At 49.4% G+C, this 25,417-nt stretch overlaps 9 protein-coding genes across 9 annotated transcripts; 3 read left to right on the plus strand and 6 right to left on the minus strand.

The window, feature by feature from the left end:
* Window positions 1-582: 582 nt before the first annotated feature.
* Window positions 583-900, minus strand: PPTG_23203 (hypothetical protein; the record flags this gene model as incomplete). The annotated part of the gene is made up of 1 exon (XM_008909037.1): window positions 583-900. One exon carries the CDS (start codon window positions 898-900, stop codon window positions 583-585), a length of 318 nt encoding a protein of 105 aa, XP_008907285.1.
* A 1,336-nt stretch (window positions 901-2,236) lies between these two features.
* Window positions 2,237-3,487, plus strand: PPTG_13403 (hypothetical protein; the record flags this gene model as incomplete). The annotated part of the gene is made up of 1 exon (XM_008909038.1): window positions 2,237-3,487. The coding sequence occupies one exon, from the start codon at window positions 2,237-2,239 to the stop codon at window positions 3,485-3,487; it is 1,251 nt and encodes a 416-aa protein (XP_008907286.1).
* A 4-nt stretch (window positions 3,488-3,491) lies between these two features.
* Window positions 3,492-8,102, minus strand: PPTG_13404 (hypothetical protein; the record flags this gene model as incomplete). The annotated part of the gene is made up of 5 exons (XM_008909039.1): window positions 3,492-3,809; window positions 3,877-6,972; window positions 7,031-7,204; window positions 7,272-7,370; window positions 7,422-8,102. 5 exons carry the CDS (start codon window positions 8,100-8,102, stop codon window positions 3,594-3,596), a joined length of 4,266 nt encoding a protein of 1,421 aa, XP_008907287.1. The 3' UTR covers window positions 3,492-3,593.
* Window positions 8,103-8,576: 474 nt separating this feature from the next.
* PPTG_23204 (hypothetical protein) lies at window positions 8,577-8,714 on the plus strand (the record flags this gene model as incomplete). Its single annotated transcript, XM_008909040.1, has 1 exon — window positions 8,577-8,714. One exon carries the CDS (start codon window positions 8,577-8,579, stop codon window positions 8,712-8,714), a length of 138 nt encoding a protein of 45 aa, XP_008907288.1.
* Window positions 8,715-12,074: 3,360 nt separating this feature from the next.
* Window positions 12,075-12,569, minus strand: PPTG_23205 (hypothetical protein; the record flags this gene model as incomplete). Its single annotated transcript, XM_008909041.1, has 1 exon — window positions 12,075-12,569. One exon carries the CDS (start codon window positions 12,567-12,569, stop codon window positions 12,075-12,077), a length of 495 nt encoding a protein of 164 aa, XP_008907289.1.
* A 2,095-nt stretch (window positions 12,570-14,664) lies between these two features.
* Window positions 14,665-16,644, minus strand: PPTG_13405 (hypothetical protein). Its single transcript, XM_008909042.1, has 9 exons — window positions 16,335-16,644; window positions 16,140-16,274; window positions 15,930-16,066; window positions 15,749-15,872; window positions 15,539-15,684; window positions 15,360-15,467; window positions 15,170-15,289; window positions 15,000-15,098; window positions 14,665-14,941 (listed from the first exon to the last, which is right to left on the minus strand). Exons 3-9 carry the CDS (start codon window positions 15,930-15,932, stop codon window positions 14,756-14,758), a joined length of 786 nt encoding a protein of 261 aa, XP_008907290.1. The 5' UTR covers window positions 15,933-16,066; window positions 16,140-16,274; window positions 16,335-16,644; the 3' UTR covers window positions 14,665-14,755.
* Window positions 16,645-17,141: 497 nt separating this feature from the next.
* Window positions 17,142-19,025, minus strand: PPTG_13406 (hypothetical protein; the record flags this gene model as incomplete). The annotated part of the gene is made up of 4 exons (XM_008909043.1): window positions 17,142-18,041; window positions 18,105-18,167; window positions 18,234-18,305; window positions 18,372-19,025. 4 exons carry the CDS (start codon window positions 19,023-19,025, stop codon window positions 17,142-17,144), a joined length of 1,689 nt encoding a protein of 562 aa, XP_008907291.1.
* Window positions 19,026-19,215: 190 nt separating this feature from the next.
* PPTG_13407 (polynucleotide kinase 3'-phosphatase) lies at window positions 19,216-21,091 on the minus strand (the record flags this gene model as incomplete). The annotated part of the gene is made up of 5 exons (XM_008909044.1): window positions 19,216-19,311; window positions 19,379-19,519; window positions 19,585-19,853; window positions 19,917-20,286; window positions 20,363-21,091. 5 exons carry the CDS (start codon window positions 21,089-21,091, stop codon window positions 19,216-19,218), a joined length of 1,605 nt encoding a protein of 534 aa, XP_008907292.1.
* Window positions 21,092-21,403: 312 nt separating this feature from the next.
* PPTG_13408 (hypothetical protein) lies at window positions 21,404-24,696 on the plus strand. The gene has a single exon (XM_008909045.1). The coding sequence runs from the start codon at window positions 22,049-22,051 to the stop codon at window positions 24,569-24,571; it is 2,523 nt and encodes an 840-aa protein (XP_008907293.1). The 5' UTR covers window positions 21,404-22,048; the 3' UTR covers window positions 24,572-24,696.
* Window positions 24,697-25,417: the final 721 nt, after the last annotated feature.

A 25,417-nucleotide genomic window follows, 5' to 3' on the forward strand; every position in this document is an offset into this window, starting at 1 on the left:
CTGCGGGATGAGTTTGGTAGCAAAGTCAAAAATGCTGGACGCAAAAATCAACCGATTCTCCAGGACCAAAGTGGCAGCAGAAACGGGGTCGTACATTAAGTCGAGGTTCTTAAAGATTTCGTACTCAAAGTTGAATCCTTCAATGTACGGAATAAATATTATCAATGGAACCACAATCATCATGCCAACGTTGGCTATAGCATCGCACATTAACGTGGTAACTCATTCGAGAGCTGGATACTTGCGAAACAAGAGTTGAATGCCCGCCATCGTCCATCAGTTAGCAACTAACAGTTCCACAATCAGTGCGTTCATCCCTGCACGAGGCATCAGGGTGCTGGCTCAATGTGCCTGATAGGTCTGTGAACTCGATTCCATCACCTCACGCATGATTGAAACAGTTGAGAAGTGCTCGCTCTCGACTCCAAAACTTCCTTTACGGGAAAACAAATTGTTCCAGACGATGGCGAAGATACGTAACTTCGATTGGCCCGAGTTCCTCGGTATAAAGCGACTTGGTATCGATTTTTTCGAGATGAGAATCTGGATCATACTCGACCCTTCTGACTGAAGCGTCAGATGTCAAGCCCCGATCGACATGATGAGGATGTTTAGCACTTGAAGTGCGTATATACCCCCGACAATGACGTACACGGCGCCGTACAAACGGTAGTTCTCGTTGCCTGTGAGTGACCAAGTGGAGACGTAGAACGACATAGATCCCTTCGTGAGGTACCAATAAGTCATCGCGGCGCAGATAAGGTAGGCGCCACAAGCCACATGAAACAGAACGATGAAAACCCAAGCTATAGCGTACACGGCTGACGATTGTTCGACCGTTAGTAGGGATACTCGCGACAGACTCGCACTTTTTGGCCGGAGAACTTTCGATGCGCTCATCTCGTCTAACTTGGATAACGCCTTCACGAAGTTATTTATCCTTCAGCAAGGTATGCAATGAGGTTTCTAAATAAAAGCATGCATCGGTTAGTTGCAAATATTACCGTTATTTTTTTTTATGGCCGATACACAACGGGAAAGGACCATTTTTGGTCCGCATGGAGAAAAATTATTCATTCAAGTACGAATGGATGACATACTGAAATTGAAACACCGCCGGGGGGGGGGGGCAGACCATCGATCGATAGGGAAGAAAACACTAGGTCGTGCGATGTTTGGTGTTTGGTATCTCGTGCGTCGTGTATATGTGAATTTGTGGTAGATGCCCTTGAACGGTTAAATTTACCATCGCACAAGAGGGTCCAGCTGAGATTCTAAATGCGGATTCTTGCTCTGATGACACTAGAAAAAAAAAAAACTGCGTAGTGCTCAGGCCAGAGCATTTTCTCTTCAGCTTGATCGAATAATGGGCTTTCGAGAAACTCTCCAGCTACAGCAACAGTCCCAGTATGTTCCAAAACGACCTCTCCTACTGATCCTCACACCCACAAAATTTATGGCTATGTGGTGCATTATCGCTGTACTTCATGCTGCTTGTGGAGCCTACCTCATCTGTGCCGCACTAACGTACCGGTACCTTGCCCAGCAAAGCGTTATGTTTTACTCGTTCATTTGGTCGGATAAAGGGAACCAGAACTATCGTTTCTATGGGGTCATGTTCGGCATCGTAGGGGCCTTGCACGCGATCCGATTGCTGCTGTTGATTTTTTACTCTATCCGAGCCAGAAGCTTCATACTACGGTCAACCTCAACGACAAAGTGGGATTTCACGTCCGAGGCCGTGTCACGCATTTCCAGTCGAGTGTCTTCAAGTGTATCACCACTTATAGCTTCCGTCACAACAGCTAGACAACGTTCGTCGATTGTGTGGACGGCCAGGAAGACGTGGAGAGAAATATTTTCGCGTCATGGAATCTTAGGAATCGAGAGTAAACATTTTTCAACCGTGTTCGCAATCCGCGAACTACTAGAAACCAGTTCTCAAACATACCAAGTGTACAAGTCGAGTATACTATTACCGAGTGTTCAGCTTAATCTCTTCAACGTGGTGTTGTTGATATCGACATGCTGGTCGACTGCTGCGATTGAATATTTTCTTAAGAAGTCTGCAGCTCTTCAACGAGTTGCGCTACTGCTGTCTGACGCCGTCCTGAGCTTCGGGATGATGGCCATCGTCCCTCTTGTCGTCTTTATTCCATATGTACAAAAGTTCAACACCAGGGAGGGTGCTTTTAAAAACCCCAACTTTTTGCACGATACTGTGGCAATCTCGACAATGTCGTTGGAGAACCAGCTCATCCTTGCATCTAGTTTTATCGACTTTGTCACCAAACTGATTCCGCACCTAGGCATTCTGTTCTCCCTGATGATAGTGACCAGCCTCATAACCCGTCAAGATACCAGAAATACTATCCACACAGGAAGCATGGAGGTTGCTAAGCCCATCCGACAAGTTAAAGTCCGGCTATCAACTAGTAAGACTTGCAGTGACGCCGTTCAAGGACCATCTGTGCACTCTCAATTAGCCACGATCGACCATCGGGTACACGCACGCTGGCCCCATAAGTTCGTGCACACTATTTCTCTACTTGTCTTTTTCGTGTGGGGACTCGTCATACTTTCTCTTCACGTCGCCGCGGCAAAGCGAGCGGTCAACTACCAAGTCGCAGGATGCAGAACCATCACCCGACCGTGGTTCTCCAGTGGAAAAGAACCTTGTTCCAGCTTAATTTACGACTGTCATGCAAGGAACAAGTCCTCACCGGATGACGCATCATTAGAGAATCTCGATCCCCAAACGCTCGTCGGTCTAGCGGTTGTGCACTGCCCGGCACTGCGAATGCCTGCCACATTTCAGAACTTCACCAGTCTCATGATGATCCACATTTTCAACTCAACCATAACTAGCTGGGACGTTGATAGTTCCATCTCGGCATCAAAGCACACGCGTTTGATGGCAATTCTATTTAGAAATATACAATTGTCGGAGATTCCGGTTGGTATGCGGCAGTCAGTGCCGCCCATGTTGAAGACGATTCGAATTTCTGGATCCAATTTATCAGAGCTGCCAGATGATTTGCCTTCTCGATGGCGCGGCCTTGCGGTGCTGGCGATCGAGGACAGCAACCTTGAGAGTATTCCTCCGGGCATTTTTGCGATGAGGCTAGCTGTGCTTTCACTCAAGGGTAACCAGATCAAGGTTATCTCTCCAGAGGCGAGGGTGCCTTCTAATGCGGCCATCTTGCAGGTGCGACTGAGTCAAAATCCAATCCAAGAGCTGCCCGAGTCGTTGATGGCACCAAACTCCCTAATCCCGTCGCTTAATGTGCAAAACACGAGCCTCCAGAGCTTCCCGTCGTGGGTGGAAACGCAGACAAAAGTCGTGTGGGCCTACGGCACCCCTTTCTGCAAGTCATTGTCAACTACAGCATCGACTAGTACGGTCAAGTGCTTCAATCCGGGGACAAGCACTCGCGAACCCAACTTTCCAGTTGAGCTTTTCGAGAAGCTCTACGCTATACATTGAGAAACAGCTTCATGTATTTTGAGAGTGATAGTCCTAGCCAACCAAGTGTTACAACGATTGACGTCGTTTTGCTCGCTTCATGCCTAAATGTTAGAGCTGACATTATCTACGGAGACGCTCCCGTTTCGACAGCGTCTGGAGTGACTTCGTCGTCCAGAACCACCTCATTTTCAGGAAACTTGTGCAGCTCTTGCGGCGTAAGTGGTTGTTCGCACATCGGGCAAGTTGCGTCTGTGCCGAGATGTTCCACGAACTGTGAGTACAGACCTGGAAAGGTGCATCGCGGACATTGAGTCCAGTCATCCTTGACCATGTGAAAGCCCTACAACAGCAAACATCATATTCGTCAGACATGTCCACATCATGAGTACATTTTTTTCTGTACGCACCGTTACAATACAGTATGGAATGGAATTCTTGCAGGTGGGGCAGTCCAGTTCAGCTTCAGCGAGTTCGTGAGAGCAGTAAGGACACGGTGTTCGAGTATCAGGCGGTTGCTCCTTATTGGGACGACGTACGATCGCCTCGATCTTGCGTCGGATGTCCTTGTCCATCGAGCCGCGGTATTCAGGTGTGCGCATGAGCGTTGCAGCAAAGTCATAACTGTACGTACGCAAACCTGCACGTTGACACTCGATAACTGCAGAGATGAGAATATTGGCGGCGTGTGTGGGGAACTTGGACAGATGCTGCGCCACTCGAACGAGCATTCGCGCTGCCGGTCCGTGCTGCGATCGCTTGACTAGTTTTTTAACCAGCACGTAGCTGTGCAGCAATGTAAGTGCATTTTGAAGCTCTTGAGCCACACGCAGACGACGAGCACGTAGTTGACGTGAGGTTTCGACTAGGACATCGCGTGCTAGCTTGTAGTTGCCCAGTTCCTGTTCTTGTCGAGCGATGATCACTGCAGTCTTGGCTGCTTGCGTGTAGTTCCCCAGTGCCAAGTACAATCGAAAAATGTGGTGCGGGTCCTTCGGAATGCCGTCTTGTTCCCCCATAAGATGATCGATCAACGTGTGCGTCAGCATATCGTTGCGTGCTGCTCCGACAACTTCAATAGCACGGACAAGCGCAGTGTCCGCAGCGGATCCACTACCGCCAGCGCTTCCACCTGCAGCGCTGCATGCCAAGAGCAACTTAAGTGCCTTGTGGTAGTTGCCAGCAGCCTGGTAGAACTCGGCTGCACGCTCGGGCGATAACCTCTCGTAGTGTTCAGCCACTTGCGACGCTCTCTTAGCCGACATATTTTCTTGCCCCAACGTCGCAGCGAAGCAGTCCACTTCGCCATGTTGCTGTGCTAATGCGAAGGCCTCGTCTTCCTTGTTAGCTAGCAGCAAAAACTCAATAGCGTTCGGGTATCGACCTGCTTCAGCGCAGTAACGAGCCGCCGACAAAGCTCCTTCGGACGATTTAGTCTCGCGGACAATCTCGAAAGCTCGTTCAGCGCCGTCAAGATGCTCCAACTGCAGACGAACGACATTGTCCATTTCTCCTGCTCGCTCGTAGGCTTCTGCAGCGGACGCGAATTCACCTGCCGCTTCTTTTGCTCGTGCAAATTGTGCGTGCACTTTTGACGCCTTGACGCGGGCCATCAACGGTGCAGCACGTGCCAGATTTTTCATGTGGACGAACAACTGCGCCGCCTTTTCAATCTGTCCACCCTGTTCGTACAATGCTGCAGCCTCGGCGATCTGCTTCATGGATTCCAAGATGGCAGCACACTCCTTGAACACTGCAGCGTCGCCGATTTCCGTCACCAATTTCACGCCGCGACGCAGATCTCCAAGGCGAAAAGTGCACCGAGCCACACCCGCGAGACTCTGCATCTTCAGCTTCAGTGCAGCTTCTGGTTCAGGCGCTTTGATGCTTTCATCTATGCTAATGCTTTCTATGGCATTCACAGCGTGTTCGTACATTCTCAGCGCTGCGTCGAACTCGCCACGGAATTCCAGTTGCGTAGCATACGCTGCACTTAGTTCAGGTACGAGATCGCGTGCTAAGGAGTCAGCGAGCTTTAAAGCCTGTTCCCATTGCAACAGGTGACGTTGCATATGTAGAGCTGCTAGTGGATCACTGGAATTTAAGAAGAGACGACGAGCTTCGTTGTAGTCGCCGAAGAGCATACACACGTAACCAGCTAGGAGGTTCTTCTCCTCAATGTCAGCTAAGCGATCAAGACCGAGTACCATGCCAGAGTCTCCCAGTGATCGATACGCACGTCGAGCTGCAGGGATATCAAGTGTATGCATCGCACGTCCAGCAAGAGCGAGCCAGTAGTCACGTTGATCGATACGAGATGCCAATCTCCACGCTTCATCCAGACGCAGGAGACTCAGGTTCTGTCGAAAGGCAGCTTTCTCCAGTTCACCTCCTGCTGTCGAGGTAGGAGGAACTTTACGTAGCTGGTCATGAGTCACACAGGTAAGAGAAGCCAGTCGACCCCCACCCGATGCGTGCTGACAGGTTACAATGCCATCACTAACGAGAATCGGCTCCAAATCTGCTGGTACTGAAGTTGCTTGTGGTGCGATAAGCACGTCGCCGTCTGGTAACACTTCCAAGACACCGAGTTGAGTGACTTCGGGGCCACGAATGGTAGAATCTGCTAATTGAAAGACTCCCATTTCTTTCGGCTGTAGAGCTATGAAAACCTGTTGATCCACCATATCCCAGAGCACTCCAGACGTGCTGGTAGGTAGATTAGGGACGCTCATGGTCTCGCGTGTAGCGGCGTTCAGTATATACCCACGTCGCTTAGTGTCCAGGAAGAAGATCCGAGTACCAGTTTTGTTCGGTGCGAGCTGTACGATCCCCACGCCGTCTTCGTGACGATACGCACAGCCATCGAGAAATTGCCACGCATTGAGGTAGAAGAACTGGATGGAGCCTGTACCGTTGGTAGTTGAGTATATGAAGAAGTCTTTGGTCAGAGCTACAGCGCTGATCTCGCTGTTGCGTTCGTCGCGACCGCCACCGGAGAAAACTTTGCCGTGTTCGCCTTGCAACTCGCCGCCGTGTGTAGGCGAGTGAGAACCGCTGGGACTGCTGCCTCCCGGTTCAATCAGGTGTAAACTCGCTTTACCATCGCACAGCACAACAGCATAGTCGCGATTGAGCTTCATACTGGTGACTCGACCGAGATACTGTTGCTCGTTAACCAGTGCGTCCGATGATGAGCCATCGCAGCGATAGAACCAGACGCGGTTGTTCATTCCGACTGCTACGTGGCGAGGTCCGATGGCGACGAACGATGGCTCAACAGATAAGGCGATTCGAATGGCTCCATTACTGCTACTTCCGGTCTCGTTGCGACGGGTGTCGACTACACTGAGCTCACGTAAGGAGCTGAGGTAGGCTACGTAGTGGCCGTAGTGATCGTGGATACGAGGCATTCGAGCTAGGAAGTTTAGTACTGTACCTCCTTGTGTCGCCACGGTCAGAATTTGACCATCAGACGTGAAGTTCATCAGATGCGCTTCGTTCTCCTGCAATGAATTCACGTTAGAAGTGATAGCGTATCAGGCATATAGTAGTGAATGTTACCTCTGTATCTGAGAGTTTTATGAAGTCTGCGGCGACCTCCGTGAAGGTGGTCATATCCACAACTTTGATGCCGCTCTCTCCACTAAGAGCCACGCGGTCCAGTGTCGAAGAGTAGCAGGCAGTGAAGATCCGGTCCGAAAAGAATCGATGAGACTGAAGCTCCTCTCCGACTTCCTGTTAACAAGAATACCATCAAATTCTTAGTCCGATTACAGAAACATTTTCCTTTTCGATTTCTTACATCGATCTTGGTGGAAATGACAATAAGGTATCCTTCTGAAAAGGCGATCATGATCATACCGTCCGCGAACCACTCGATGAAAATGATACTTCCATAGTGCTACACAATAAAAATTAGCTCTCTAAAGTAGAAAAATACTGGGAAACGTACTGTCTGGAACGTGAGTTCAACTGGGTTGGCTGGATCCTGTAGGTTAAAGAGAATGATTGCCTTGGAGAGTGCAATTGCAATCAGCTGTTCGGCTGCTTTCATCGAGTCTCCTCTCTTGCGGCCAAACTTGATATCCCAAGGTGTGTGGCTCAGTTCACGTTGTTCAATGGTGTCACCTTGTGGATTGCTCACTGTGAGCATGCGGTCTTCACCTCCCAACACTAGTTTGTCATCTCCGTTCCAGGATCCGCAAAGAATGCGACGCGAGTGTTTTCCCACTACAGGGACGAGCTTCCGAGTGATTTTACTGTACAGAACGAGATTACCCTTTTGAGTCCCCACTGCTAGTAACGAGCCTTCTTTGGACCATCGAGCGAACGTCGGATCCTTGAGATTCGTGTCCAGACTCAACGTGGAGCGTGTCCCGTTGTCCCATAGGGGAACGACACTGCTCCCTTGCTGTAGAATAGCTAGAGTACTGCCCTCCGTGTCCCATTCAAGGGCAACGACGGGAGCGGTCAAGTCTAGTCCGATCTCATCGTGCTGTTCGCCCTGTCGGTCAAAGATGTGGACTAAACCATTTTTGCCCGCGGTTGCTAGGAACGTCCCATTTGGATGCCACGCAAAGACGACGGGCCCTACGCCGTGGAACTTGGACGCTAACTTGAAGAGCTTCTTCATCGCTCAGCGACGAATTTACGACTGAGGAGCAACTAACGACAGCGTCTCTTCAAGATCGAGATCTTCGGTTTGGTAGTTCTATTATACTACTGTAAATTAAACACATCACATTGTACAATGACTGTAGACTTCAGCTCTCCCGCTATTTCAAGATCTGTAAACTTAGACAAGTCAAATTAAATCTCTGTAAGCTTATGCAAGCTCAAATCGGAATTAGTTGCAGTCACAATTGAGCTTGCATAAGTTTATAAAATATTTAATTCAATTTGTCTAACTTTTACATAGATTTAATTTAACTTGTCTAAGGCCCCTTATTTCTCCGTCGGGGTCGGGGTTTGGGAATTTACGAATTCAAATGTGATTGGCCTTTCATTTATTCCCAGTTGACGCTTTTGATCCCGCCCCCAAAGGAGTGGAAATTTTGTACGGATAATATTCCGAGATAGGCAACTAGAAGTACAGGCAGAAATAACCATGGCTACACGAGATTACGACGAAGACACTGTGCTAGTCGTGCTCCTGGAGGCTGTAAGTGCGGCTACGATTGCGGCGACATCGTCGCGTTTGCGAGCAGATAATGAAAACCAGCGTAGAGTGACTCAGCTAAATTAATGGCGTCTTCTCGCTTTGACGCATGGTTTCGCGATAATTTACGATGTTCTCAAGTGCAATTTTAGTCGAATTTGTGAAATCTTTCGGTCTTACGCTACCCCAAGTTTACTCTACGGGCGAGACCACACGTTGGAAAAGAAAATGGGTTTGTTGCTGCTTTACTTGGCGTCGCCTGGAAGTATGAAGGACGCAGGACTTGCTCTAGGAATATCTCAGTCACACACAGTCTCTACAATTAATGCATTGTTTCCAATTATTTGTGAGCGGGCTGATCATTTATTAAGCTACCGTCTACAGAGATGGAGTGGAAAGATATTATGGAAGGTTTCGCCAGCGTTCGTGGATTTCCATACGTCTGTGGAGCTGTAGATGGTTCACGTTTTTAAATAGCAAGACCTGCCGACAATGATGGATGGTTTTGCAAAGCGTTTTACCCTGCTAATAACTTGCAGGCGGTCTGTGGCCACAGTCGGCGTTTCATGGACTATGATATGCGTTCAGGATCTTATAGCGATAGAAAGACACGGACAGTGTCAAAACTGGGCAATACAATTCAATATGTAATTCCTTGTGGGTGCCATCTTCTCGGTGACGCTGGTTTCACTCTCAGTTGTAAGCTATTAACACCATATATCCCTCGAGAAGATGGTGGCCAGCTTTCTCGAAAGCAAGAACGCTATAATTATTTTCGCAGTGCCACTAGAATGGCAATTGGGTGTGCTTTCGAAATGCTAAAGCAGCGATTTCGTCTCATCAGACGGCAGTTTGAGCAGAAAACTGTTGTTAACAGCACAAGATACATTTTAGCAGCTATGATTTTGCATAATGATCACATCGATCTTATTGACGACACTATAAATGCAACGAGCAAGATACACCAAGCGGAAATATTGTGGAAATTGTGTCGAATTCCGACAGGCGTGGTATATGCACGGCAAAACGTGATAAGCTAGCTAATCTTTTTACTCTCTAATCAAATATACGTTTTTGCTCTATTGTTTCTATCTCAAAGTGCGTATGAGCTTGTTGATAGCAGCAGTCTGCTGTTTGAGAGCTTCATCTTGGTGGGTAAGTGAGGCTACTACCTCACGAGAAGGGAGAATGTCTGCTCCGGCACTAGCCTTTTCCTTCATGGCGTCACCTACTGATTTGATTCCGTCTGCCAACGCACGTAGCCCTATCACTTAAAGAAACAACATTTAAACATACATTAAACAAAAAAATTGGAGCAGTTCAACATACCTTCTTCGGCACACTCTCCGTTTGTCTTTTTGCGCTTGGAACGTGATGTGTCTGCACAATCGTCATCCACCGATAAATTACCGTCTTTGTTTTGATCGGTAGTGCTGCCACAAGCGACGTGTTCTGCATGCCACCCAGTGTTCAATCACCAAATCCAGGCAGGGTGGCGAAGCAACCTTCGGCACGTTGCCGGTAGCGTTGTGGTCATTACGATAAAGGATCACTTCTTTTTGAGCCACTTAATCTTCATAAATATGCAGCACAAAACATTAACAAAAAAAGTATTAAAGAGGTGTCAGTACAATTTTTTAGTTTTAAAAAAATAAATTACCTTATCCTTGCACTGGGTGACGGTGTAAATGTTCTCCTCAGCCTTACTAAGCAAATTGGCTACGAGCACCCATGCAGCTCCAACTTCAACGTGCGTACGAATTCTTCTTTCGCTGTTACGTATCTAATAGTCCTACAATACAGCAAAAAGTTTAGCAACTTAACGCACGGAGTTTAGCTAATTAGAGTCCTTACCTCACAGTGAACAATGTCTCCACCGCTCCTTTCGTCTATAGCTCTGGCTCTCCTCTCGACGGTCGCCCACGCTTAGACTTGGCCTTGGCTGCAAGTGTCCCCGCTACATTTGACTGGGTTGGCATCTCATATGACGTGTCAACAACAGTTTGGGAGCTGGAACTCCCGCGAAGACCAACTTGTATTGTTGATCAGATTGCAAAAGCGAAAGTGAGTTATCTAGTTTTACTTGCGGACGCTCTCGCCTGCCACCTTGGCAATCCAGGGATAGCCGCCCTCAGAGCCTGCTCTAGTTGCACTCAAGTGCAAGTCTAGCAGCAGCTGTGTCCTTGAATGTCCGCACGTGTCTTCTTATGATACGGCTGAACACTGTTCATGCCAACATCATGATGTTCATGATGTGCTTCACAATACACCGTCGGAACACACTCCAAGTGTGTTGGCTACGGGTTGTAGGAGCTATTAGAAGATGTGGCTCTACTTGCCACCATCACATCTCAACGCCCTCCGTGGCTTATGGAGCTTGAGCGTTTAGTCCAGGTACGAGAGGCAGTAACACCGGTCCTGCCGGCAATAATTGACGGCGATCGCATGCATTTAGCTAGGGAGGCAGAAGCTCCTTCATGATGCTAAATGGCTAAGGCCCTGGTCTAAGTAAAAATTCTGAAATTCATTCTGATAAATAGCGTGTACTGATTGGCTAAAATTGAGGTGTCACTCGGAACGAATTTCAGTTTTTTTTTACCGTTCTCAATAGCAGCCTTAGAACGCCTGGCAGAGGTGTTCCGAAGTCAGAACAAACTGCAGTCTATATCAGCACATGTTTTATGCGTCATACAGGGCATGTGGGCGACCTTTGCTGTCCTCTCCAGTAGTCGTCGTGCAGTAATGGTAGTGCTGGTAGCTGTACGATGGCGTTTTGAGGGGTCATTGATCCCCTTGGTGTAGAAGTAGAGCACGATGCGAAGGCTTCAATGGTCGTTCTTGTCAGATTGTAGAGAAGGTAGTATTAACAATGAAATCTCTGCGCATCTGCTTCGGCTTCATCTACACAGCCTCAAAAAAATTATTACTCAGAATTTGTTCTGACCAGGCCGATTCGTGTCAGTACTCACCTAGTTTGACCGCAATTCGTTCTGGATTGGCCCCGTCCCCTATTACTAAATTCAGTACAGAACTACTTAGACCAGAGCCTAAGCAGAACAAGACAAATTTTCAAATGAGACTTCAGCCAGTGATCAGAAGCCGTTGCTCAGCAATTAGATATCAAAGGGTATAGAGATCTAGAATTAAATTCCCGAAACCTGCAAGCTGGGATTAGTAGAGAGGTTTCGCAAACCAGAAATTCCTGTTCCAGTCAGATGCGGAGCAGCTCTAGTCGGAGCTGAGTGGACCAATTGTCTTATGATTTCGCAGGCTAGTCCATTCACAATTAGATGGTAACTCATCGAATCAAATATCGGAGGAAACTCGCTTGTCCACTAACCTTTCTATTTGTCGCCAATAGAGACATTGCCATGTGCTGCAGTGCGCTCAAGAGAGCTTGTGGCCTCGCCCTTAAATCGCAGACGCCGCCTCTCCCAGGCCGGTGCTTTAGTTCTGCCTCAGCATTTTACATTCCGCGTAAACGAAGACAAGAATGGTGCAAGGGCAAGCAGAAGGATGCGACGTGGCTGATGAAGCCGCTGCAGGGTCTAAGCGTTGAGGATACGCGAGCCGTCGTAGCATGATGCAGAGAGCTTCTATAGCCATAACCCGGTCCCTGTGCGCGGTGATGACCACAGCAGATACTTGGAGCAGAGTGCAGAGGCGCTGCAGCCCACCGATGTCAAAGTGGAACTCTAGCTCACAGTTAGCGTCGGTGAAGCTTGCAAGGGAGAACACTATGTTGGGGATGAGAGGACGATCTATCGCTCCGTCGTGGAGCAGCACGAGATACGGCAGCTTCTTCCTCTTGGATGGCGTCTTCTTCATCATATGCCGAAGCAAAATTTCTTCGTTGACCCGCATCACAGCCAGTAAACTATTGAATGTGAGAGGCGTTCCCAGTCCTCTGAATTCGGGATTCCTGTGACTTTCAGACGCCATTCCATTGCAGACGACCCTAACCGACGCTGGCAAGACCTCTTCTATGTATTTTGCCGTCTGAATGGGAATGGAATTGCGATGCGAAACCGCTCTAGTATCAAGGAATTACCCATATAAAATTCCTAGACGCCGACCCCAACGGAGAAATAAGGCCCTAAGTTTACAGTAATTTGTTAGTAAAATAGTAAAAAAAAAAAAAAAGGCACGATGTACTACCGAAAGTGCAATGTAGTACAGTCATGCTATTATGATTGTCCTATTACTCTAGCAGTAAGGAAGCAGTGAGAATTGTAATGTTCCTATTAACGTAAAATTCCGAATAGTATTCCGCGTTCTATTGTTATACAACAACCTCCCAGCCTAAGTGCGGTGTTATATTTGATGAGCATTCTATTAGGACCGTTGATTCACTCAAAAACAGTAGGAATTGAATCTGAACCATCAATGCCAGCAGATGTATTCAGTTGTTACAAGCTGAAGATACTTAAATCTTCTACTCGTCGATCACGATCTCGTCCAGCGTGTCAAGCACCTCATCAAAAATGCTTTAGTGTCGTCCTCGATGTCGGAATCAGAGCTCACAATGTGAGTCACATCGCTGCGGGCGCTCCAAGCAGCATTGAACTGCGACCCGTACACATCGTGCTTACTGATAAACCAGTCGCTCAAGTTTGCGAAAAAGAGCAGCTGGGAGTCGTTGTCGTCTTGAAGGTGGAGGGCGACGTCCTGTGTAGGGTGAACTGGAGGACACTCTCGTCGACATGATCTACGACCTGCGGATCAGGAAGGAGAAGATGACCCGTGAATAGATTGCAGCTCAAGGCCGGGATCTTTTCCACGACAGTAGGACGGAAGAGGAAGCTGGGGAGCACCCGATTCGCTTTACGGTATTCGATCCGTGGGTGGCCTCGTTCATGTAGCGCAATGGGTTCAACCTGCGTCGTCGCACCAATTTTACTACGCTCACCGACGAAGAGCTGGTACGTCGCGCTGTGTCTTTCATGGGCTTCCTGGAGACACTGAAATGAATCTCGATTGCGCGGTGCTAATGGACAAAACGGCTATCTACTTCGAAGACCCGAGGGATCGCACTATAGACGTTGTTGGACGCCGCCATGTCGCCATACACTCAACGGGTTTTGCTTCAATGCAAATTACAGCTGCTCTGGCGGTGACGGCGTCCGAGAAGAAGTTGCCACTCTGCCTCATCCGGAAGCGAAAGACTCGTGGCCCGATTGAGCGTCTTGTAGGGCGCTACGTGTCGTTTCAGCCCAGGGCCTGGGTCGATCAAGAGCTTCTGTTGCAGTGGTTGGAGTGGTGTTTCCCGCAGGTGACGCAAGCCACGGGACAGTGGGTGGTATGGGACTCTATGAGAGCTTATATCGGCAAGAAGGTGAAGGCTCGATGCGAGGAAAAAGGGATCATGATGGCTGTGGTTCCTGGCGGACTAACGCCGTATCTCCAGGCTGGCGATGTGGGCATATTCAAGTCTTTCAAAGACAAGATGTCCGTGCACATCGATGAGTGGAAGCGCTCAGACTAGGTAAGCTACACTCGTGGTGGAAATCCTCGCCCTCCGTCGATAGAAGTGGTCGTGTCATGGGTGACCACAGCTTGGCGTCAGGTTCCGGATAGTGTCGTGCAGCAGAGTGTGGGCAAGGATCACGCTTGCGCCACCACTCTCGAAAGCATGCTGCCGAGATACGCCATCCACGCTGCCGGAAGTGCGCTTCAGCCTGAGATGGAGCACCACCTCCCTCCGTGGCGATCCAATCCAATGCTTGCTTCTTGATACTGAGTTCAACGCTCTTTCTTCTCGCTGGCATCTTGGAGAATGAGCCACGATTCACGAGCTCTGGAGTCTGGAGCTCTGGAGTCCGGTCGAGGTTTGAGTGGAGGAGCATTGTCCAGCTTGACGCAAGCGCGAAAATCTACAAGGAAACAAGTGTTCTGCTGCTTTCCTGCGCAAACAGCAACGCCAGAATCAGCTTTTGGTGAGCGACGGTGGTCCGTTCAAGCGCGTTTTATTCGATGGTGTTGTATTTTCATTAGAACACCCTGCGCGAGGGCGTTCAAGTCACACAGCGTTGTATTACTTTACCGCGTTCTATTCGGTATTATACGTTAATAATTCAGATATCAAGAGATATTACTACCATCAGTAGTGGAAAAACCGAGTTACTCATTTAATCCCTGGTTGCAGTGGCTACTTCTAGGAGTTTACAGTCGATGATGATCTCGGGGCTTAGAGAAGCTCCGTGACGAGCGAGTTCAGTATCGACAAAGTCTCCCGGTGAAAAAGATCCAGGCCAGAAATTGTTGGCCTCACTGGAACTTGAAATGATTCCGAGAGATTTATATGCCTCTGCGATCTGTCGAGTGAAATTTGTCAGTTGCATAGCAATGATAAAGTGTTGGTGTAGTACGAACCAATTCGGAGCAGAAGTAGGTGCTGTTTTGCGATCGTTGTTCCACTTGTCCAGTGTAAAGAATCTTGCGGAAGCTCAAACCGTAACAGAGGCCTTCGACCTAGACACAAGAAAATGGTGTGAGTAGTAAAAGAGACGCTGGTTTTGCAGCGGTGATAGGTTGTTGCGAACCTCAGCAGTAAATCGTTCGAGTAAATCGTTTACAACAGCACGGGATAGTAGAGGTGTTCGAAGTTTGCGCAGCACGAAGTACCGAACGTGGAAGGCTGAATATGCCAACAACCGGGCCGTCTACAAAGAGGATGAAGTTAGGTTCAGTCCTCCTGTGTCCTCGATGCGGTTGAAGACCAGGAAAATGTACCAGGGGCGTAAGTGTAACACCGTCGCCTGTTGCTTCTAGCAGCTGAAGATATTCCCCTTCACTTGGTGGAACGACAATGGCGACGTGATCCCATTCAGACCTCGTGATCTACATCAATAATCACTCAGATAATTATAACAATTACGTGTTGTCCAAGAATCATCGTGTTGCACACTCACTGATCGCTGAAGAACGCTCACTTTTGCTCTGCCATTGAAAAGAATCAAGTCTCCTGGACGAGTGTAGAATTCTAGTACTTGAAGGTGCAGTATTTGACTTCTATAGCTTCGCAACGCCACGTGATCGAAGTACGTTGTCGACAGTACTGCAGAATGGTCAGAAGTCTGAGCAAAATTTTTAGCGAACAAATCAAGCCAAGTGAGGCGTACCTCCTAGAAACACACAAGTAGAGGAACCGAGTCTTGTAATGCGCCAACCATAAACATTCCCTTGAGGTAGTTTTCGAGCATTAATCGTCGCTGGAAAAGAAAGCTCGGCTCTGTTGCGGATAACCTGAACATAAAGAAGGTGAGTGTCAGGTCTGGTAGCTACGTATCGCTTTTGACTTACCATGCTGTAGGAGGAAGTCGAGGTAGCATCGATTCTTCTACCAATATCTTTAAGCGAGTGTGTAGCTCAACAAACTCGCTGAACCTTCGAGCGATTCTCCATCTCAGGTTTCCAAACGATAACTTCATCTTAAATACCTGCTCAGGTTAGTAAGGAGTAAAAAAAACAGTTTTAGTATTTCAACTGTACAGCTCCCCAGTATGCACGTACAGCGTATGGATATTCAACGATAAGTCGCTGTACTTCGTGTTTGTAGACTTGAACGCAGAAGGTTGTAGCTATTCTTTTACCAGCTTCATCAACGCGAAGACGATAACATGGTAGAGCTTGGGCGGGAATCCGAGGCTGTCGGCGATTAAATGAATAAGACCCATTGCAACCATTACACATCCTATTGACGCTTACCAAAGTGGAGGCGATGAACTGCAGCACACTCTGACGTTCCATTTCTGGTAAAATAACATGCTGCTTTCGCCACCCGCAAGTGCACTCACCACCAACTCCGCAGCGCGAACACAGGAATAGTGTTAACGAGAGAGCAGAGTCTCCTTCCACATATTGTTTCGACGTGTCAAAGATCACCTGCACTCGCATTGAGCTAGTTATGTGCATGTCAATAGGAGGGCATGAGATCGCAGCTGCAACCACAATAGTCATCTTTGACGTAAAAGACCCAGGCCGAAGGAATTCGCTTCTCCTACGGCGATATTCCAGTAATAAACGCTTGAGCAAAACCAGCGGGAGATGATGCAAAGGTTGTCCTGAGTGTCCTGCAGCCCAAGAAAATAGTATCACTTGGTCCGACAGAAGTGGGTTGTGACTATCTGCGAGGTCACTTGAAAATGATGTTGTTGGGGCGAAATCGACCTTGAACACAGGATAGAGTTCCTGAACGCACTGGTTTTAGTTACAACAAGGTGGGAATAGTAGAGTTCGAATAGGTATCCAAACCTCGTCCTTGGAGCTACGCTTGGGTAGTACACGCTCTGTAGCAAGAGAGCTCCAGCCCACACAAGAGCACGGAGCTAATGCGCCAGCTCCCATATCTTTAGCCAGTTTCTAACTTCAGACAAAACGTCACTACTATAGTGGAAGTCGATAAGTAAGAAACGTCAACTATCAACAGCAGTGTCGTATTCATGAGTGGGTCATCGTACCGTATCTGATCTTTTGCTTTAGATTTTCCATCGAGTTTTCTTGTAAAGATTTTACCTACCGCCACGACGCTCGAGCTGTTTTGGGTCGGCCGTACCCAGTGGCATTGGAAGCTGACGTCCGTCGCGTACCACGGGTTGAAGAGCCACTGGAGACGTTGGGATCCATACTGATGCCATTTGTAAAGTCCAAGGACGAGTGCATGCGGTACGATGGCTTTGGGTCGATAGTGATTCGACTAAAACCGCCCAGCTCGACCTTCTTGCTTTGCAATAAATCCTTCGTCTCGACGTCAGTGCGAATACGCGGCGGTGCCGTTCGAGGACGTGTCGGTGTCGGATCGGTCATTGAGAGTCGAGTTGATCCTGTCAAAATGTGACCATTGCGGCTACGCGTTGTCGATGAGGGCGGAGGGAAGTCAGCGCTGAAGAATACACGGCCTCTGGGTGTTGTTGTTGACGCAGCTCGGGAGTTCGAGGCTGTGGTTGTCTTTGTCGTCTTCTTGACTACTCCTTTCGATGCAGTATTCGACGTCTTAGTATCGTAAGTGCGTCCATTTGTTGGCAGTGACGCACGCTTGGTTGAAGTCGCCGATGATCGCTTTGAAGTACTGGGGCCAGTACTCGATAAACGCCGAGGACGAGAGTTGGTAGATGATACAGTTCCACGAAGATATCGAGGGTTGGACACTTCTGGCATGAAGTCGAGCTCTTCGCTGGCTGTTGATGGAGATGAAGACGCCGTGTCGTCTAACACCTCGGTCCTCTTTGGCGCCGAAAAAGAGTGGAGCCGCTTGATGCTGTGCACCATCGGAGTTTCTGACACTCCCAAGTCAAACTCCGGTTCGTCCATATATCTGCTCGATGGCAGTGCGTCGAGCTTGGAACTTAGGCCTGTAGTGGACAGGTCGGCAAAAGCCACTCGAGCGGAACGAAGAATCTCTTCTGGTACCATTTCCTACGTAAATGAAGAATAATTAGGACAATCCATCAGTTTTAGCGTATCTGAAGTTAATATTACCTTGACCTTCGCTTGATTTGCAAGTGCTGGCGAAGGGTCAAGCAAGTCTACCCACCCATTTGCCTGCATTCAACGTCCATATAATCTTAGTAAGAACCATGTCATCTGTCCACACAATACACTACTCACCGCAGTCATCTTGTTGTACGAACTGTTGGGAGGTCGCTCCGGTCGAATGAGCAATGACGGGTGTAGTTTCCTCTGAAATATACGAGAATGCCACGTTAAATCGGTGGAATAGACAAGATCATCAACATGACTACGTACCATTTCAGGGGTTTGGTCAATCCAAGTCAACCGCCGCTCACGATACCGCTTACTCGTATCTCGTCGCCGCTCTGGTACTGCACTTGCATCAGGCTTAGCTGAAGTATTCAGGAATGTGTGAATGAGCACCACCTCGTCGGTCTTTGAGTCTGCCGCATGTGTGCTCCACTCGTACATCTGCCGTTCGGTTGCCTGTTTTGGACGATCTTCTTGAACCTGTGCTTCTAACGAGCAAAGCTGGTCGATGTACGACTCGTGCAGCTTCATGTCTGCGCGCTTGGTCATCACAAACTCGTGGGCTTTATCTAGTCCCCAGCAGTATTTCACCATCAGGTACCCGATCATGATACTTGGACTGCGGTTGATACCGTTCAACGAGTGCACCAACACACTCTCGGTCCGCTCGAGCGCTCGATCGATCAGCTGGATAATGTGTGTGAACTCGCGGTTCTTGAGGTCGAAGAAAGGTCGACGCAGTACGTCCTCCAAGTCGCACGCCGTGTAGGTCAGACCTAGACTCTGTTGGAAAATGTTGGGCACCTGGCGAGGCACACAGTTGACAATGTGCATGATCCCGTTCAGCTGCAGGAAATCTGCATCCTGGGCTGCGTCCATGTCCCCCATGAAAAGTCCATCCTTGATCTTGGACGACATTGCCAGCGCACACCCTACCTTCGGCCGCTCTTCGCCCTCTGTGCTCACAAAAGAGTGGAAGAGTGACACAGACAGAGTTCTGAGCACCCCCAAAATACATCATCGTTCAGGCAGGGCACAAAGGCTAGGGAATCGGAAGTCACAACGTGGTATTAATAGGAGACCAGAGCCTTCAAACCCACCGAGTCCTTCAAATATAGGATCGCAGGAGCGCTTGATCCGCTTCGGTGACGTTTTTGTCGATTCGAAACTGGACTTTCACCACCTCTGCGAATCCTTCCTTTACCTAATAGATAAGAGAGCGTCATTACATCACACACATCATTGCGATTGGGTGTGCATGTATCACTTACTGTTGGTGCCACGAAATTCTTGAAAAATCCGTGAATGGCGACGTCGGGGATTTTCTTCTGCTCTGTGAGCAACCTGAACGTGTTGAGGTGCATAGAAAGAGGCTTGTCGACATCCATTACGAAACACCTAATAGGTAGGTTCTGCCAGAGCAGAGGGAGTAAAGTTAGTAAGATATTAAAAGAGTTTTGTATGCTGTTCATCATACCTTTTCCTTTGCGATCGCAATCCATTCTTTCCTGGACCGTGGGTCACGATTGGTGTTGTCGATAACCACACTGTTCTTCTTCTCAATGGCTTCAAGACATTTCTTCTTGCAGTTAGCAGCGGTGCGCTGTTCATCCTGGCTCACAACGACGTAGGAGCTTAGATAAGTCTTCGAGAAGAACGACTTCCCGGACGCAGGAGGCCCGACGAGAACAACCATTTCTTGTTCAGATTTCGCAGCTTGTGCTGAAGATGGGCTAAGCAAGGGCTCTTCAAAGACATAGTTAGATGGACATCGTGTGCTAGCGTACAAAATTTAAGACAATACCTCACCGGTAGAATCGTTGAAAACGATTGATTTTGGGTCAAAGCCGGGTTCCCACGTGTCAGGGCGTGTATGAATCCGCTGTTTTGTGCCTAGAAACAAATCCTCGGGTGTGAAGAAGAGAATCCCGGCATTCAGTGCGAACTTGTAGTCCGTCGCAGCGAAGTCTTTTGCACGTCCAGTTATCTTCGGGCGCCCTGCAGCGTCTCCACAATAGAAACTCGCTTTTTTGTCGATAGGTTCTTCTCCTTTGTCACTCAGCATCTTAGTCATTTCCTTCCAAGCGCCTAGACGAGGTTTACGCATAATATCGTTCTCGGTTCCTAGAAACACCAACATCGGCAGCTTCAACTGCTTCACGATCGTCTCCAGTTTACTCTACAAAACAGTAAACAGCTCAAAATCAGTCTTCATCAAAAAGAACCACTGCAGACCAAACTCTAAGATCTTGTACCTGCACTTGTGCAGCAGTAATATGTCCTTTGGCGATCCCGTTCTGGTTTGAGAAAATGGTCAATGTGAAGCCATCACGCGCTAACTGAGCCAGTTTATCTCTCACGAGCGTCGGATGGAACAATTTCCAGTCATCTTTGTCCTTGGCAAATTTCTTGCCGCTCTTGGTGACGATCAGTGTCCCGTCCAGATCAAAACCCGCGATCTTGAACTTATCTACGGGGTTTTCTTGCTGCTGCTTGGCTCGAGCATCCAGCACGTACAGCGAGCCTTGCACTGTCGTCCATGGCGTAAAGTTTGGCTCTGGCAGTTCTGTATCAGTCGCTACAGTTCGCGTTTGAGCAGTGAAGAAGGCTGAACTTGAATTTGAGACTTTTTTCTTCTTGGCTGGGGGTGAATCTGTACTTGCGGGCTCCAGGAGGCGGTAGGACGTCGTCGAGAGCCGTCGGTTCTTTTGTACGCTGTCCGTGACCCATTGGGAGCGCAGGATCTCGGCCTTGGGGAAGCGTGCAGCCAATTGTTTGAGCATTTCGTCCTCGACCTGGCCAGTCAGCAGCACCACATTGACGCGGTCGCTCCTCTGCTCGCCGTCACCAACCACGACGCCTCCGTGCGCCGCCACGAGCTTGGATTCCTTGTGAGCGACCCCATCGTCACCATGATCCGTCGGCTGGCCTGAAAGAATCACCACATCCTGCGCGAACAGCTGGCGCTTCAGGAACGCGTCCATATTGATGGCTAATGGAGACGTTGTCAGATTCTTTAACTTAAAAAAATGTAAAAAAAAAAAGTGAGCCACAGATAATTTGTATTGGACTAAAAAAGGAGCGAGCAGTTTGAATAGTTTGCCTGCATTTGTTTATCTCCAGATCGATGAAAGACAATACCGATGTTCACGAGATGGAGACCGCCGAGCAAGAGGAGTTTACGTACATGCAGCTAAAAGCAGCCTTGACTTCAACATGTACCTATTTCGGACTATTTTAGACCCCAATGCTGGTGTATGCTACATAACGTGGTGACAAACCAGCTGCCGAATAAGGCAAAGGAGAGGCTACAGCGAGATGACGGCATTCGTATGGAATGGTCGGACCAGGAGGTTGCTCTGTGGTGTCCGATACGTTGACTGCAAGCCCGTGACTAAAAGGCTCCACTGGCCGGTGTTTCAGCGCCCCCCAGTCACACCATTGCCACCTGGCACCATCCAGTGATTGACCCACAACATATTGCACGGTAACCCCACTACTCCCAGACGTTGTGCGCCAGTATTGTAGCACGTGGCGTTAGCCTCGTCGACAGAGAGCGGGGCTGAAGCAGCTCAAGGCAAATTGAGTCGCCGTTTGAGTCTGTTCCCTGCGCATCTTCTCGAAGCTCTCGGTCCGCCTGTCTTTCCTCCTCTTGTCGAGCACCCGTGAACCGTACAGCCTGTACATACAGCTCAGCTTTGCCATCGTCACTCGAAGCTAAAAGTCCGCGAGTCTCGGGGGGAAAGCGGTCTGTCAATTGTTCACACAGTCAGTTCGCTCGCTAGTCGGCGGGCCGCAAGCGGAAGCAGCGAACGGACGGACGTGGTGACGGACGGACGAAAGGAGGGCGGAGAGCAGGAGACAGAGGCCCGACCGACAAGCAGACAATTCCGTAGCTGCCAAAGGGGCCGGACTATCCTATCGAGTGCCTTGCACAACGCATGCCACAACCGCAGGCGCCGCCGCGAGCCGCTGCAGCTCCACGCGGCAACAGTGCCATGGCCCAATTCAAACCCAAACGCTGGCAGGTCGAGGACCGATGCGGCCTCTGCAACGTCGAGTTCTCGCTGATGAACACACGACACCACTGCCGCCACTGTGGACTCTCCGTGTGTGGCAAACACTCCAGGAACAAGGTGATCGTGCCCACCTCGCTGTCTAAAGTGCCGCAGCGAGTGTGTGACAAGTGCTACCCAAAGTGCCGCAGTATTGCACGGGGCCTCGCACCTCCGCCTCGCCGTGACTTGCCCGATGACAAGCCACGACGTCACACACTGGAAGCGAGGGATGAACGTGAATACGGGCAGCGGATGCGAAGCCCAGGCGGTGGACCGAGGAAAACGTTGGAGGAGGCTCGAAGAGATAACAGGACGTGGAATGGAGATGACGACTATGAGGAGCCTAGACGTGTGATGCGACGGGATGCAGAGCCTCGTACTGTGCACTCAACACGCGATCGCCGGATGAGGTCTCCTCGAGCCAAGTCTCCACATGCTGCGAGGTCTCCACACGGAAGAGATCCACGAGAAGTGGTTTCCACGCGTGGTAAATCACGTGACCGACCTTCTCGTGATGGAGATCTGCGCCCTAGGGACCTATTTCCTGATCCACGGGACAAGGAACGGCGTAGCAGAGACCCACGGGAACGAGATCCACTTGAGATGGAGAGACGGATGCGAGACCCAAGAGAAAGAGACCCTCGTGAGAGAGATCGACGTATCAGGGACCCCCGTGAGAGAGATCCCCGTAGAGATCCCCGTGAAAGGGAACGACGTGAGAGGGATCCTCGTGAGAGAGAGCGACGTGACAGAGCTCTACATGAACGAGACTTGTTTGATGGCGCTCCGCGTATGAGGACTCGTGACTCGCCACAGAAAGAGCGACATCGGATGCCAACCACGGAGCCAACTAGGAACCGAAAGCATGAGCAGATGCGCAGCCCCGTGCCCAGTCTCGTCAAACAGCGGTCGAGTGGCAAGACTCGGGCAGACACGTCGTCTACGTGCCGCACCACGTCGTCAACGCTGAGTAATCTGTACGCTGCTTTGAATGCCAACGAGGAAATCAAGCCCCAAGCACAGCTACCAAAACCCAAACCGAAGCGACGTAAGGAGCAGGAGAAGAAGGAGAAGCCGAGTGCACTTGCCGATTCAACATTCTCCATTTTCAGCTTGGCAGGATCCGACCACGAAGACCCGGCAGCCAAAGCACGCAACAATGCAGCGAACAAGAAGAAAGAGATGCGTCGGCCAGGTGCCAACATCACAAACCGTGAATCAATGGAGAAGAAGGAGCATCTGGACTTTAGCGCGTCCTCCAGCAGCGTCAAGAGCTTTGAGGTGTCGGCCATCACGCAGAAGTATCTAAACCCGAAACCAGCCAAAGCGGCGATGCAGAAGACGAGTCTAAAGCCGATGATTGAGGAGGACAGCGAAGAAGAATCGACTAGAGGAGTGAGCAGACGGAAAGCAGCCCCGCAAGGGTATCCCAGTGAGCGCAGACGTAATGAGCCTTTGAGTCAGCGCAGACACGACAATAGGGTCCGTGGTGAAACGCACAGCGCTCGTAAGAGGCTACCACCGTTCCAGCGTGGCAGGCCTGATGCTAGTTTCCGAGACAGTGACGAAATATTACGAGAGCGCAAGGGAAGCGATGATACTCGAAAGTTGTCGTCTCAAAATAGTGGAGCCAAGTCATCGCGTACGTCGTCTATCTCGGACGGATTCAAGGAGACGCGTGCTTTATTGGGTAGCGACAGTTCGTACAGCAGCGTCGACGACTACTTCAGTAACGACGAGGACGAGGCTCTCGCGAAGCTTCTTGCTGCATCCAACCGCGGGAAAAAGGACCTGACTGCGAAGCTTCGAGCCAAGAAGGAGGCGATTGCTGGAATCGACGCTGCCAGTCTTGAGGCAAATAAAAAGGCTCGAACAACTGCCAACTACAAGTTGACTAAGAGAGATCAAGAGATGATGCGTCAGATCTCGGAGTTGGAAGCCATTGTACTTCAGCACCAGAAGGAGCTGCCGGATTTACTGGACATGTACAGCGAGGCTATCAAGAGATCACAAAAGGCACAGAGAGAGCTGCAGAAGGCCAAGGTGCGCGTGGCTCGATACGAAAAGGCACACGCTGCGGTGTCACGAGCCATTCGGACTGGAAAATCGTTCATGGAGCAGAAGGAGTACATGGCTGCCATTCTGGAGCTGTCACGTGCTACAGGGATCGAGCGCTCGAACGCGACGCTGTGGTATTTGCTGGCGGAGTGCCGATTGATGGTCAGTCAACCTGCAGCTGCAGAGGAGGCATGCATGACGAGTTTGAAGCTGCAACCGTCTGGAGCAGGTGTGGCCATGCTGGGACGCATTATGCACGAGCGTGGGCGACACGACGAGGCCATTGAGTGTTATTTATCAGCTTTGGGGCGAAACGATGAGAGCGAGGACGAAGAAGATAGTGAGTAGTAGTGAAGTAGTGTGTGCGTGTGCAACCCCCGCCACGCCGTAAACGCCCAGAGGAACAGAGCTGTTAAGGATTAAATGTTGGTGATAATTGACGTACTTGTTAAGTCAACGTTCATTTGAACGGCTACAGTACCAGTTCGTTGACAAGCGAAAGTTGAGTTGCTTATCAGACGACTCGGCAACGATGTGACGAGGGATTCGAATGGCAAGCTCGAGTTTTGGATACATGGACCTACCTAGACCACTTCTGTGCACGATGGCAATTTTTTAGGCTAAAATTTCAACAATTCTTACTTCCGGATGGGCCTTTCAACAATGCTGCAGTGATCCGTCTCTCGCTGGTATCCTTCCTCGTTCAGTGAATCGCTCGACCTGTAGACGGAAGCAGGTAGGTAAAGCTGTTGAAGACAACGACACGTTGGCGTTGCAGGCAGGCGTTCACACAACCGTCTAATGCAGCTCGTTATTAATATCCTTAAGTTTTTTTGCAACTCATCGTGAGATGGTATACCAAAAATTATGTACCTGAAATTTAGTCCTTTGCATTCGAAAGAGCAATTTCCATAATCCAGTAGTAGTGTACTGATTTTTAGGAAAATAGCCGTATTTTCAGCAGTACTGTTTTCAGTACACGTTAAGTTCGTTATATTGTAAATTGCGAAATTAACCTATTTATTGATACTGACTTGCTACGCATTTGCTGCGGCGTGTGGATAGCTTCTTCCTTTGTCTCCCCCATGTAGGATGGCACACCACACAAAGTCGATGGTCTTCAACTCAAAGTCAACTCTGAGCTTCCATGGTAGGATTTAGCAGGTTCCCAGGTTAGTTCACGAAAGCCGACCC

This window comes from Phytophthora parasitica, assembly GCF_000247585.1.
Source record: "Phytophthora parasitica INRA-310 unplaced genomic scaffold supercont2.32, whole genome shotgun sequence".
Classification (NCBI taxonomy): domain Eukaryota; phylum Oomycota; class Peronosporomycetes; order Peronosporales; family Peronosporaceae; genus Phytophthora; species Phytophthora nicotianae.